At 42.6% G+C, this 13,745-nt stretch overlaps 1 protein-coding gene across 8 annotated transcripts in view; it reads right to left on the bottom strand.

The window, feature by feature from the left end:
- Nucleotides 1-13,745, bottom strand: part of CDC14B (cell division cycle 14B) — a 51,874-nt gene that overhangs the window by 25,758 nt on the left and 12,371 nt on the right. For 7 of the 8 annotated variants that reach the window (XR_013977177.1, XR_013977178.1, XM_080972812.1 and 4 more), the window contains exons 2-4: nucleotides 10,724-10,817; nucleotides 8,324-8,399; nucleotides 5,678-5,770 (exon numbers count right to left, since the gene is read on the bottom strand). Coding sequence is in view for 6 of the 8 variants with exons in the window: in XM_080972812.1 (XP_080828938.1) it covers nucleotides 5,678-5,770; nucleotides 8,324-8,399; nucleotides 10,724-10,817 (263 nt within the window). In the remaining 2 variants the exon portion in view is untranslated. Of the gene's footprint in view, nucleotides 1-5,677; nucleotides 5,771-8,323; nucleotides 8,400-10,723; nucleotides 10,818-13,005; nucleotides 13,186-13,745 lie in introns of those variants that run through there. The other variant, XM_080972817.1, reaches the window with a different exon arrangement.

Here is a 13,745-nt window from a genome sequence, read left to right as displayed (position 1 = left end):
CACCCACTTCTGAAGTAATCTCAAAGTATATTTCCATCTGCTAACAAAGTACTATAAACCTCTCTAGCTAATGCAGTTCTGCCTTCTAAGTATGAACAGCTTGGTATTTTAACTGAGCAAAACGAAAGCTATGACGTCTTATTTCACAACACTTATCATTACTTTGCTACCAAATATTCCATGTATCAGCCTCCCTCAATGCGACGGCCTTAGGATGTTTCAGACTACAGCTCCTCTCAGTCCCAGCCATCATGATGACCAATGGTCAGGGGTGATGGGGCTGTTAAACACCTGAAGAGCACCAGGTCAGTGAAGGTTGTCACATCCTTTTCCAGCAGCACACACATGCTGCTCAATTTAATATATGTCACAATTACATACAGATGGTTAGTGACGAAACCTACCCGAAAATCATGTTCAAGGCACTAACAGATTGTTTAACCGCCCATTTATTATTTTGAGTTTTTGCTCATTATTTGAAATGCTTCTTTCTTCTGTTTCTAAAGTTCAGGTCCCCAAATAACCCAGTTTTTGATACGGTATACCACAAGAAATTCTTATTGAAAGATCCAAGAGAGCAAATGGCCTGATAGGAAAAGACAAACGGAAGAAACTACATCACCTACAAACACTGAAAACATAAATGAAAATGCCATTAATGATTCATGATCTTCATGAAATGAAGGAACACCACATTCAGATTCATTTTCTGAAAACATTCTAGATACAACAGGTATGACAAACAGTTTTCTTAATTTGAGATTTTACCTTATTTGGCTTAAGGTTATATGTGGTAATTTGAATTGTAAACCCAATTCTCACTGGAGCATTCAAGGACCACTGATTTCAAGGCATGTCTAATATTTTCTCAATAACACTCTCACTATCCTTCAGTTCTATGGTTCTATGTTTATTTCCAAAATAAAACTTGTGGGAATAGCACTATTTGCAGTGCTGTAGTCACTTGCATAATTATGTATTATTCTTAGATGTATCTGAAATCAACAGCCCCAGATTAACATCTAAAAATGCATTTAATACATTGATGCAGGGGTATGTCAAATATGTCATTTCTTTTTTTGAAGGGGGGATGTCAAGGTATCAGAAGGTTAATACAACCACCTACAAAACATTGAAAAACAACAACAAATATTTTATTGTAACTCCTTTTACCATTAGAGAGTATACTCGAAAGCATTAACATTCTGGTGATAATAAATAAATAACTCTACAGTGTTTATTTATTAAATTTCTATTCAATTACTATTAGTTTCATACAGCTGCAGTCATCGAAATCAATAATAGGAAGTGAGTAAAACTTGCCATATTAAGAATTGTCAAATTCTCTGTGCGTAAAGGACACCACACAATGTCTAGAAGAACAGCCACAATGACAGGACAATTAGCACAACAGATTTACTACTTTCTGGTTAAAATCCCAGTCCCACTGAAAACATTCAAGTTGTCCTCTATAAACATCAAGCAAAAGTTTAAAGCCAAACAGTGAAAACAGCTTAGGAATACAAAGCTCCACTAGGTAGCAGTGATTCAGCACTAAAACGACACATTTCCTACATTGAATACAAATGCTACTCCTTCCTGAATTTGTTATAATTACTCCCACAAAATGGAAACACTGGCAAGGCTTCTATATGACAAGGCAAGCCTCGAAAGCACTGGCTCTTGTATTTTCTGTATTTTTTTAAAGAACAGTGAGCTAATTTTCAGTAGCTGATAAAGAATCTCTCCCTTTAAGTGTTGGTGTAGTTTTGGCAGTAACAACAACGGCTGCTTTAAGAAGTACAGAAAAGCATTACTGCTGTCACTTAATTTAAAAGACAGCACTTTATTGATAAATGGATGTAGCGTAATTAGCTAGTTAATGGATACATATTTTCGTATGAATTAGGGGAGTTGTTCAACATGTGATCGTTCCAACAGGGCAAGCAATTCAGTTTGCCAGGCTGCATGGTCACCCTCTTCTCCCCCTACACACCGTTCTGGGGGTTCTTCCGAGCTCCCTGAGCCAATTTTGGGGAACACGAAAGAGGAGGAGAAAGAGGAAAGGCTTCCACTGACACGACTCATAAATTGAATCCTGCCCAAAGAAAACAACCTTTTTGTTTTGATTTGTTTTGTCTTAGATGGTGTATGTATGTACTGCAGCAGGAATCACCAAAGGAGTCAAGAAGGAATACCTCTTTTTTTAATTACACCTATGTGAAGCTTTTATATTAATTAACATTAAAAAAAGTGTTGCAATTAATTGAAGACACGTTTTTAATTAGTCAAAATGTGTTTAGCAAATAATCTAACCAATTGACCAAACATTTAAGAAATCTAAAGGCAAATAAAATCAAAGAATCGCATGGGGAAACTATGTTCAAGAATACAATATAGCAGGCACCCCCAAACTCAGCCCTCCAGATGCTTTTGGGACTACAATTCCCATCATCCCTGACTACTGGCCCTGTTAGCTAGGGATGATGGGAGTTGTAGTCCCAAAACATCTGGAGGGCTGAGTTTGGGGCTGCCTGCAATATAGCAATTGCAAGGATAGCTCTGGAAGGAGAGGACCAAACATTCACATCCCCTTCTAGCTCTAACTTCTCCTTTGTGACAACTGCATAATGCACCAGTGTAGGCAGGGTTTGTTGCTGTAAGTTGGACAATCAAGAACCATATCCATGCCAACGTGTGATCATTGCTTAAGAGGGGATGAATCGTGCAGCTCTTTGAACAGAAATCCTGCTGAAGCTGAACTTCCACTCAGCTGGAGAAGAATTCTGGACACACCATGCGACTTTCAGAAACAGTTAGCAAACCAAGCCACACTGTACAGAGCAGCTTATATCCCTTTGAAGAGTGGAGAAAGAAGGATCCAAACATATTGTCTACAAAAGGTATCTTTGGTATGAAAAAAAGTAAAGTTACAATTCAAGAAGCTTTTGAAGCAATTTAAGCTTTGTGCAGCCTGGACATATCAGAAGGAGGATTATTGTTGAGAAAAATTATTTTCCAACTTTCTACCTTCAGCACAGAACTTTTTTGAGATTGGCATGCCCATTTAAGCAGTTCGGCACATTGCAAGGGATTCTAGAGTATGCTGTAGAGAAGGAAGTTGTCCCCAACCTGGTGCCTCCTCCTTACGTTTTGGACTAAAAGTACAGCCCAATAATAATAATTTTTATTTATACCCCGCCCTCCCCAGCCAAGGCCAGGCTCAGAGTGGCTTACAAGCAATAATAAAAACAAGTTGAATGATAACAAAATTAAAATATATTAAAATATTGAAACATTAAAATATTAAAATGTAGCCTCCTCGCAGGAGGAGAAAGGAAAAAGAAGAAAGAAAGAGAGGGAGGGAATCAAATTGGCTCCAAGCCAAAGGCCAGGCGGAACAACTCTGTCTCACAGGCCCTGCGGAAAGAAATCAGATCCTGCAGGGGCCTGGTCTCATGAGCCAGAGCGTTCCACCAGGCCGGAGCCAGAGTTGAAAAGGCCTTGGCTCTGGTTGAAGCCAATCTAACTTCCTTAGGGCCCGGGACCACTAGGGTGTTGCTATTTATGGACCTTGAGGCTCTCCGTGGGGCATACCGGGAGAGGCGGTCTCATAGGTACGAGGGTCCTAGGCCGTGAAGGGCTTTAAAGGTCAAAAGCAGCACCTTAAATCTGACCCTGTACTCCACTGGGAGCCAGTGCAGCTTGAAAAGCACTGGGTGAATATGCTCCCATGGCAGAGACCCCGTGAGGAGCCTCGCTGCAGCATTCTGCACCCTCTGGAGTTTCTGGGTCAGCTTCAAGGGCAGACCCGCGTAGAGCGAATTACAGTAGTCAAGCCTGGAGATGACCGTCGCATGGATCACTGTGGCCAGGTTGGGGCGGGAAAGGTAAGGGACCAACTGCTCGATGCGGCGAAGGTCGCCTTGGCTGTTGCTGTAACTTGCGCTACCATGGAAAGGGAGGCGTCAAGGATTACACCCAAACTCTTAACGGAAGGCAATGGCACTAATTGGGCCCCCGCAAGAGAAGGGAGTTGGTCCCTCATCCCCATGCCATCACGACCCAGCCATAGGACCTCTTGTCTTCGAAGGATTTAGTTTCAATCGGCTCCCACACAAATAACTTGCTCTCTACCCCAGGGGTGAAGAACATTCTTCAGCCTAACAGCTGGAGTCCCTTGTGGAGAATCTTTTGTGATGGGCAGGGTCAGAGGTAAAAGTGTGGTCCATTCCATCCATTCAAAACTCAAAGTGTTCAACCTAATTTCCCCTCCCTTCATCCAAGCAAGCAAGAGACATGGTTACACAGTTCAAGTTCATATTCCGGACTTGAGGAGTATGTACAGCAGTGCCAATAATGGATGTGGTCTGGGGAAGAGGGAGAGAGCATGGTTCCAAGGGCCAGAGAGGCACAGAGGGCCACATTTAGTCCCAAGTCTGAAGCTCCCCATGTACCCATTGCTGGACCTCTGTGGTTACTTGAAGGAAATGTACTTTCCACATACAAATCTTAACTGAATCATATACAGTACTAGAAATTACACTAAGGCTGCAATTCTCAGCACGTTTACTTGAATGTTAACAACATGCCGATCAGCAAGACTTATTTCAAAGAAAGCATGTTTAGGATGGGAGTGTTAATGTGAAATGTACCAGGATTTCCTTGAACAGAGTTTGGTTTATTACATGGTTCCCATTCTTTTTCCTTCATTAATACTGATGCATGTGGGATTACGCTTCCTGTCATACAGGGTTCATTCTAGAAGAATGCTTTGGTCTGGTGCCATGGATATGTGTCAAAGTTATTCCGCCTTCCCAAATCTACACCTGTGTGCTTTGTGGGTTATGTTTTTCGTTATGCTCACTTTACGTTTTTGTATTTGAAATGTGCCAACAAAAATAAATTAGAAGTAAAAACACAACTATTCCTCACGGGCATGGTTTTTCCTCCATTGTATTTTACCACTGCTCCCTAAAAGTAGCCCCACTCAATTCCCAGCTGTCCCAATTCAATTAATGTTCTAAAAAGTCTTTCATCTTCTTCGAAACTTCAAAACCCTGGACTGTTTATAATAGGGTATAACTAGATCTACCAGTGGGCCTGATCAGTGTTTTTTTTCCTGGGGGTACTCAAATGTACACAGTACTGGCACCTTTTTTTCTAGAAAAAAAGCACTGGGCCTGATCCTCATCTTCCTCACAACCCCGCTTGTCAGGTTGATGCCCCTGACTCATCTGTCAATCACCTGACATCACAATGACCATAAGGTGACTAGTTTTTGCATTGATCTGTGCATGGAAGCCAGGACAGATCAGCTGAGCACTGGGGCTTGCAAAGAACTGCACTTGAGGCTTTGTAGGTCCAGTGACATCTTCACCTGTCTCACACTGTATCATATATGACATCTGGTTTAGTAAGGCAGGTGAGCTTGCCAAAATGGTCTGGCAATAAATAAATCCATATATCTAGTAATAAGAGTAACAGCAGCAACAAATGAGGGGGTAATGGTGAAAGAAAATGTAAAGCAGTTTTATCCTGTGAATGCATTCCTTTTCCTAAATTGGGGGCAAAAGGACATGAACCACAAGTTACTTGATCACTAGACATGAGGGGGCAGGGACGACACAGGCTTGTGGGTCTTTGACAGTTTAAAGTTAAACATTAGAATACTTACTGCGTAACAGCCTATGAGGAAGGCTGCGTTGACTTGCTTTTTCTGATCAAAGCCAGTATAATGAACAATCTTCTTTCTTAACATGGTAAAGGACTGTACCAAGGAAATAAACAATGGAGTTATAATCCAACTCCTCGTATTATAAAAAGTTGTATTTGAGTCATATTAGCACACCTAGAAAACAGCCTCATTTGGTAACACGTAGTTACACTGTTACATTTTATTTAAGACATAATTCAAATGATTACTTCTTTGTCAAAGCCTTTCTACAACAAAGAGGGACATTGGGACACAGCATACATAGTAATGAAGGTTGAAATGGTAAGAAGAAGAAAATTAAATGAGCTAGAAGATCAAATATCCAAAGCAAAAATATAATTTAATGAAACAATTCTGAAGTCCACAATATAACATAAGTGTTTGAGTCAGGAACAAAAGAGCCTGTGTAAACATGAGGTTATTATGAGAAGCAATTTCCTTAACTTTGCTGTTTTAAAGGGTCTTTTGTAAACTTTAATTGTACCAGACAATGTGAAATTTATTTACACACCTCAAGAGATTCATTAGTCATTTATAGAAGAGCAATAAAAAATACACACCCTAACATAAATTTGAACCTATAGTGTGCTGTCCTTCTCTAGACATGCTCTTATAAACCTCTAGCTCCTGAGCACACAGCTTCCCTGTTCACTGAAAAATAATTACTACAAGGCCACATTCACACCATACTTTTAAAGCACTGCGATACCACTTTAAACTATCATGGCTTTCCCCAAAGAAACCTGGGATGCTTCGTTTGTTAATGGTGCAATGACTGTTAAAAGTGTTTTCACAGCACTTTAAATGTATGGTGTTAATGTAGCCCAAGCAGAGTAATTGGAATGTGAAGATCCAACAGTAATCCCATAACCAGCTCCTCCACATAATACTTCAAATTCCAAACTTACAATTTATCAGATCTCCACAGCAAACATCACTTTAAGTCTTGCAGCTGTGTGTAACTGCTGAGTCACAAACTTCAGTTTTCACTGTTTAACTTTGCAACCGCATTTCAAAGGCTGAATGAAAATGTATTTGCAGCTTCTGTTTTTTTTTTTATTCTGCAGTGTCTTCCCAATAGGCATTTCCCCCCATCTACTATCAGAAATTCTTGCACTAAATAACTTGAAAAAATGTGGGAAAGCCTGGGAAATAGCATGACTTGTTTGACTAGACGAGCCATTTCTTCAGCATGCTGGCTGTCCCAAGATCCCTCACACTACTACATAGTACAGTTTTAAGGCTTAATTGCCATTATATACTACTACAGTTCTATAAAACACCCGAGGGTATTATTTTTGTAAAAACTTGAAAATAACAGATTGCCTTGTACACTGTTCCATCTGATCATAAAGGAAAAAGAAAACAGATTACAAGCTTGTGGTGTCTACCGATCTGTAGCAGGGAGGAACAGCAACTAGATGTATTTAACCTTCACAGAATCCATGAGGAACAAAACTAGATTTACTTCTTCTAGTTATTTGTTCCAACATTACAGCAGAGGTGGAGTTTGGGGAGTTGGTTTCCTAATTATTTTAAAGGGGAGACCACAGCCTACCTCTGGGGGTCTTAGGGGGGTAATCCAAGAAGCGCGTCTGCTAGGACTTTTGGCTGTGCAACATAATTTTCCCTCCCCCTCCTTTCCTCACACACCTCCTAAATTTGCTCTGGGTCCCCCGCCCCAACTCTCTGAAACATTTTTTTTTGGGGGGGGGGGGAGAGCACAGGATGCACAAGGAGAGTTGAGTGTGGGGAAAGTCCATTAACTAAGTAATTTTCAATTTTATATTGATCAAAAGATTAAATATCATGCCGCTGAATAGACTAGGGCAGAGTGCCTCAGAGCTTTTGTCATATATATATTTTGCTTGCCTCTTGCGTAATGCTGAATGATGGTCCACAAGGAGCTACAACTTCATCCCTTGTGTGGGTGCCGCACATCATCTATGGGGGCCCTTAGGTTAGAATCCCACCCATTTTGTTACAGTACAAGATACATTTTCCTTAAAATGTTAAAAACAACAGGGTATGTTTATTATAAAGAACCAGTATTTTAATTGTCAAGAGGTGCTGGCAAGCATTGTTAAGATTTTTTTTTTAATTAAAAAGATAAATCCCACTGAAATACATATTATCTTCAGACATTGGCAGGTTGCCAGAAACAATGAATTCCTTGGGGGAGGGGGCACTTCCACTCCAAATAGTGTTTCCTAGTAAGTTTGTTTTGTCTGTGATACCATGAGGACTTTTAAGTTCTATGGTTTTCAGTTTCTTGCCTTCTGCCTTTATCCATTAACCACAGAATGAATTCCCTGTTATTTGTACTCCAAAATAAAAGCAGGCAAGTTCTACCACATTATTCTTCCCCACCCTTTTGCCAAACAAACACACACACACACACACACACACACACACACACACCACTCTCTGGACTACCTATATGAACACCAACCTAAATCCCTATCACTTTAAATATTTTCTGCCAGTGAATATAAAGTAGTAAAAACAGTGCACACATGAACTTCAAGTGAATAATGTTCACTCCCAGCAACATTTTATAAGGGAACATAATAACATACAAACCATTGAGTACAAATTCATTTTTACCTTCAATTTTTTATTTAGCTTGCAACAGTATCTGTAAATCATTGCCAGATTGAGTGGGCCAAAATCTGCATAGAAACTTGGGGAAAGGGGGCGGGTGGGAAAGAGAGGGGTGAAGAAGAAAAGAAGTTCGCTTAAACTGAAATATTTCGGTTGAAATGGCTGTTCAAAAGAACCACATCCCTCCTCAACTCTGCCAGCACTGCCCACATATGCAGGCATTCTAGCTGACATACCACTTATTCAGATTCACTTCTAGATTACTGTTCGAATATGTTGCAATTATCGGTGGAAAAACAATTATGTAACCCTCATACACATTGTAAAACAGCTCTGCGGTGTCTACTGGATTACAATGTCAGTGTGTGTTGAAACAATTTGGGAATTTTCTGTAAAGCAATTTGCAGACATTGCTTTTAGAAAAGTCAGTCTGAAAGGTAACAATGCAGAAATTACAAAAGCTTGTTAGCACCCTGTTAAAACCCTTCAAAACCTTTCAGTTGCAAATTAAAATATATACTGAAGGTGACAAGAACTTACCACGAATAATGTGGAAGTTGCCCACTGAATCTCTGAATGATTCTTATTCTGTCCTTGCCTCCTACCAATCAGTCTCTGCTGTGGGTGTTTAATTCAGGAATATCTACCAAAGGCAACCCACAAAGGATGCTGCCTATTTCTTGCTGAACAAGTCTCTGATCTGAGCCTGTCTTCTTTCAGAAAACAGGATGCTTGCAATGACGTAGCAAAGATACAGAATCTTGATTAAGCAGTTTATACTGGCTACACACAGTTTCCCCTCAAACTATGGCCTATTCAGGTGATCCACAGAAAGGCTGATGAGCAGTTGAGACCATCTGTTCTTGTGTCTGCATGACTGCTTCTTTTTTTTTTAACAAGGGAAACTGAAATTGTTTTCATGAAGACCATATTATAAAAAGCAAGCTAACAAGGCCCTGACTTATAGTCCATGGACAACAAATTTCATAATATGGCACTGGCATCATCTACAATCGTTTTCTGAAATGTACCAGTTAAAGGCTATTTAAAATATGATCTACCGTATTTTTTGCACCATAACACTCACTTTTTTCCTCCTAAAAAGTAAGGGGAAATATCTGTGCGTGTTATGGAGGGAATGCCTACGGGTGGCATGCCTACGGATTTTCCTCCTCTAAAAACTATGTGCGTGTTATGGTTAGGTGCATGTTACAGAGCGAAAAATACGGTATGTATATGCTTTGAGGGCCTGTTTGGTATAGTAGCTAGGGTGCTGGACTAGGACCTGGAAACCAGGGTTCAAATCTCCACTCAGCCAATAAATTTACTGGGACTCCCACTCCAATCTACTTCACAGGGTTGCTGTGAGGAGAAATTGAGATGAGAACTATGTGTGTGTGTGTGTGTGTGTGTGTGTGTGTATAAAATATTAAGTGGTCCCTCAAGAACCTTGCTAATTTTTAGTTGGGGATATGCAATTTGCTGCTATAAGACCTAGTGATGGCTACTTTCTTGGTTAAACTAATTACAGTCATACCTTGGGTTGAAGTTGCTTCAGGTTGAGCATTTTCAGGTTGCACTCCACGGCGACCCGGAAGTAACAGAATGTGCTACTTCTGGGTTTCGCCGCTCGCACATGCGCAGATGCTCAAAATGATGTCACGCGCATGCACAGAAGCAGCGAATCGCGACCCGCGTACATGCAGACGTGGGTTGCGTTCACTTCAGGATGCGAACGGGGCTCCGGAATGGATCCCGTTTGCATCCAGAGGCACCAGTGTAATGGAATAATCAATGGTTACTAGTCATGGTGGAGACAACAGAGGCTAAGAAGCAGTATGGCTCCCCAGCAGTATACCACTGCGGTGGAATAACAGTGGGAGAGGGCTTTTGCCTTCACATCCTGCTTATGGGCTTCTCATAGGTATCTGGTTGGCCGCTGTGGGGAACAGGATATTAGACCAGACAGTCCTTTGGTTAGGTCCAGCAGAGATGTTCTTACATTGTTTGGTTACCTTCAACCATCTTACTTGATCCTATGGGCCAGATTCAACTAATGAGTCCTGCTAGTGGAAGGAAGCATACCCAAGGACTTCTTCTAGTACAAGGGGGCTTTTCCTTCGTCTCTTCCCCTGTGCCTCCCCCAACTGACTCAGAGGGTGGGTGGGAGAACACCCAGAACAGTGTATAGGGGAAGGAGAGGGGAAATGGTTTGTCTGGCAAGCTGAAACACTTGCACTGACTGAATGATTGCCGTAGTGCTTTGCTGAATTTCTCCCATTATATTTTCCCTTCAGGGACAGGGATATTATAATAATACTTGTTATGATAAAGATTCCTATTACATCCTCATGCTGCTTTATTTCACTGTGTTGAAGAACAAGGGAATAATATTATACTTACTTCTCATATACAAATTCATCATCTACGCAGAAATAATGTGTGCTTGAGCTACCACTCTTTGGTTTGTGGAAGAGAATGGCAAAATAAACACGATCTGAAATTGAAAAACAGGCATGAAACTAGTAGTCATGAAAGCCAATATATCTGCATACAAATATGTTGATCCTATTTGAACTGAGTTAAAACTGCAGATATAAAACCCCCCGGATATGCTCTTGTGCCAGGCAACATAAAACATTAACAACTGGTCATGGTGGTGAATTAAGTGACCAAAATGCTGTGTTTGGATGTAGGAAGCCCAGGCTCATACCCACTTTGACCTATGTCGCTCAATGGGCGGTTTTAGGCAAAGTTCTTCCAATCTACTTCACAGTGTGGTTCAGAGACCAGACCACCACTTAGTTTCACTGTGAGAAGGAAATAATACATTACTAAAGCCGCCCTCAAGTATGCGTTTTATTAAGGGGAACAATGTGTAGAACAAGGCTGTGTGCTTGTGCATTGCCACTGGCTCCACTCCAGCATCCACGCATTATAGGAATGGACATTTGCAAGAAAAAGCCTAGGCTTTTCCTCCCTCTGTGCCTCAATACCACTACATGCAGAGACTTTCCCTGGCAGATATCCACACCTAATAGGTGGACATTGTGGTGGGTCTAGAAACCCTAGTCTTAGTCTAGCCAATTCCCTTTCACATCATTTACATGTAATCAAACTTGCTTAAAATGTGTGCTTTGGGCTTTGTTTTGTTAAAGGCAAAGAGGAGGGGAAAACAAAGAAAATATGTTATTATTCACTTAAAAGTCTGCTTGGGTCAGAGCACAGGTCTGGCTTTGATCATACCCTTACGGCTATCTCTAAATTACTGAAGGAAGTATGAAATGCAACTGCAATGGAAGAATGAGAAGTTTTTTGTTTTTTTAAATTCTCTTTTGAATGAAAAGCAATCATTTCACAAAAGCCTCTTGATTAACAAAAGCAGCACTCTAAAACATTTCCAAACCAAACAGATGAGCATGCCAGCCTGTAGGATCCCAGTGGATTCTTTGACAAATTTATTTAAATCAACTAGTCTTTGCCCCACTAGGAAGCCCTAGCGATTTCCAAGGGGACTTACTTCCGAGTAAATACCTGTAAGGCCGTGGTGCAACACAGCAATAAACATGTTTTACTTGGAAGAGTCACAAGCCTTGAATTATACATCCTAACCTTAGAACAGGGAAGAAAACCCTCCTGAATAGGGTTGGGTTGTATTCTCAGATTCATCCGTTTTGTTCTCTTGAGGTTTATCTTTTATTTCCCCTGCAATGGGGTGTTGCACCAGCAGATATGCTTGCTCACGTGTGCACAGTATTTACAAACGCAGTCTACCCAGCCAGCCACCCCCATGCGCAGACAGACAGCTGCCGGCAGCCTGCAGTTTGTATCCTTTTGCAAAGCAGCTAATAACCACAAACCACTTGCATTTAATGCCAAACAAAGACGCCAAATTTAAACGGCTTATATAAAAGACGAAGCTGGAGGAAAGGAAAGTCCGGGGCCCCTTTTGTTACGCAAGGACACTTGCTGCCAGATTGTCATTTGTATTTCACCCCCGCCAAACTTCTTGCAAACAGGGTATAAACCCCAGCGGGTTTATGAAGATGATGGATTTATCAGAGCTCGCCGACCTAACCAGAAGAGTCCGCGACCAGGAGGAGGAGGAGGAGTATCAAGAGGAATGGAAGAAATTGAAAAATTATTTCGTTAATATGTTAAGATAACTTAAATAGAATTACTTGCGTGTAACAGATTGGCCTAGGATTTAAATATGTGATGTTGTGGAATGATAAAAGTCAAAATGAAAAGAAAGAAAGATGTTAATGGATCAAGTAAATTTTGTGTGAAACTAGTTTTGGAAAACTGCTACAATGATTTATATGGAAACTCAGTCATGGGGATTCAAGGAAGTCACCCAACAATGATAACAAAAGTGGAATTTTTACAGTTAGGATATATGTTTGTTTATTTGCTGATTTTTTTATGTTTGTGGATATGTTACAAACTTGGAAAACCAATAATTTTTTTTGGAAAAAATAAACCCCGGCGGGGCCTGATCCACACCACCAGCAGCCACCAGCGGCCGAGGAGTCGCCCTGCTTGCTGCCCGGCGTCCCGGGTTCCCACGCTCGCCGGGGAAACTTCTGCGTGTCTTTAAAGGGCCCAAAAGTCGAGCCAAAGAAACCCGCCCGCCGCCCGCCCTGCTCGGCTCCGTTTCCCGAGCCTTGTTTCCCCCTCCTCACCTTTCGCCACCTCCGCGCACAGGCGAAAGTCCTTCCCGGCGCTCATTGTTTACAGGCGCGAAGCGAAGGCGGTCGAGGTTGGGGAAGCCGAGGCGGAGCGCGCTGGAAATGGCTGCGGGGAGACAGCCAAGGGCTCCTCCCTCCGCTCTCCGGAAAGTTTTCCTCAGAAACACGCTGCGGAGCCGCCGCCGCCGCCGCCGCCGCCCACCACTCCCGCTGCACGCCCGGTCCTAAGCCCGAGGGGTGGGGGACTCGCCCGGCCGCGGGGAAGCGCAGGCGACTGGAGGAGAAAAGCCACCCCCGTCGGTGAAGCGGGGCCTCCCCGCGGCTGCCATTGGCTGGCGAACGGGGCAGAGCCGCTCCCGCTAGCCGGAGGCAGCAGCAGCCGCCCTTCGCGTTCCGAGCGGGGCACGGCCCTTCTTCCCTCAGCCCAGCCGCCGCCAGGAGAGCTGGTCCGGCCCGCGGGGGGATACGCAGTAGCCGGGCTCGCCCAGGGACTTGGCAGGCCGAGCTCCATTCCTTGGTGGGCGGCCGCCCGGTGGCTCTGCCTCGCCGCCTGAGGCGACGCGCAGACTTGCGCACCGCCGGCCAGAAACCTCACCGCCGGCCAGAAACCTCTGAGGCAGGCTCTGGCAGCTTTCAAGGGGCCTTGGACGGAGCCACGAAACTCAAAAACAGTCCCCCGCCACCGCCTCTTTGCTTTCCTTGGCCTGTGCTAAACTAACGCGAATTTCAATTAA

The sequence above is a fragment of the Podarcis pityusensis genome (assembly GCF_964106645.2).
Source record: "Podarcis pityusensis genome assembly, chromosome: 11".
Classification (NCBI taxonomy): domain Eukaryota; kingdom Metazoa; phylum Chordata; class Lepidosauria; order Squamata; family Lacertidae; genus Podarcis; species Podarcis pityusensis.
This window is presented reverse-complemented; position numbering and strand designations above follow the sequence as displayed.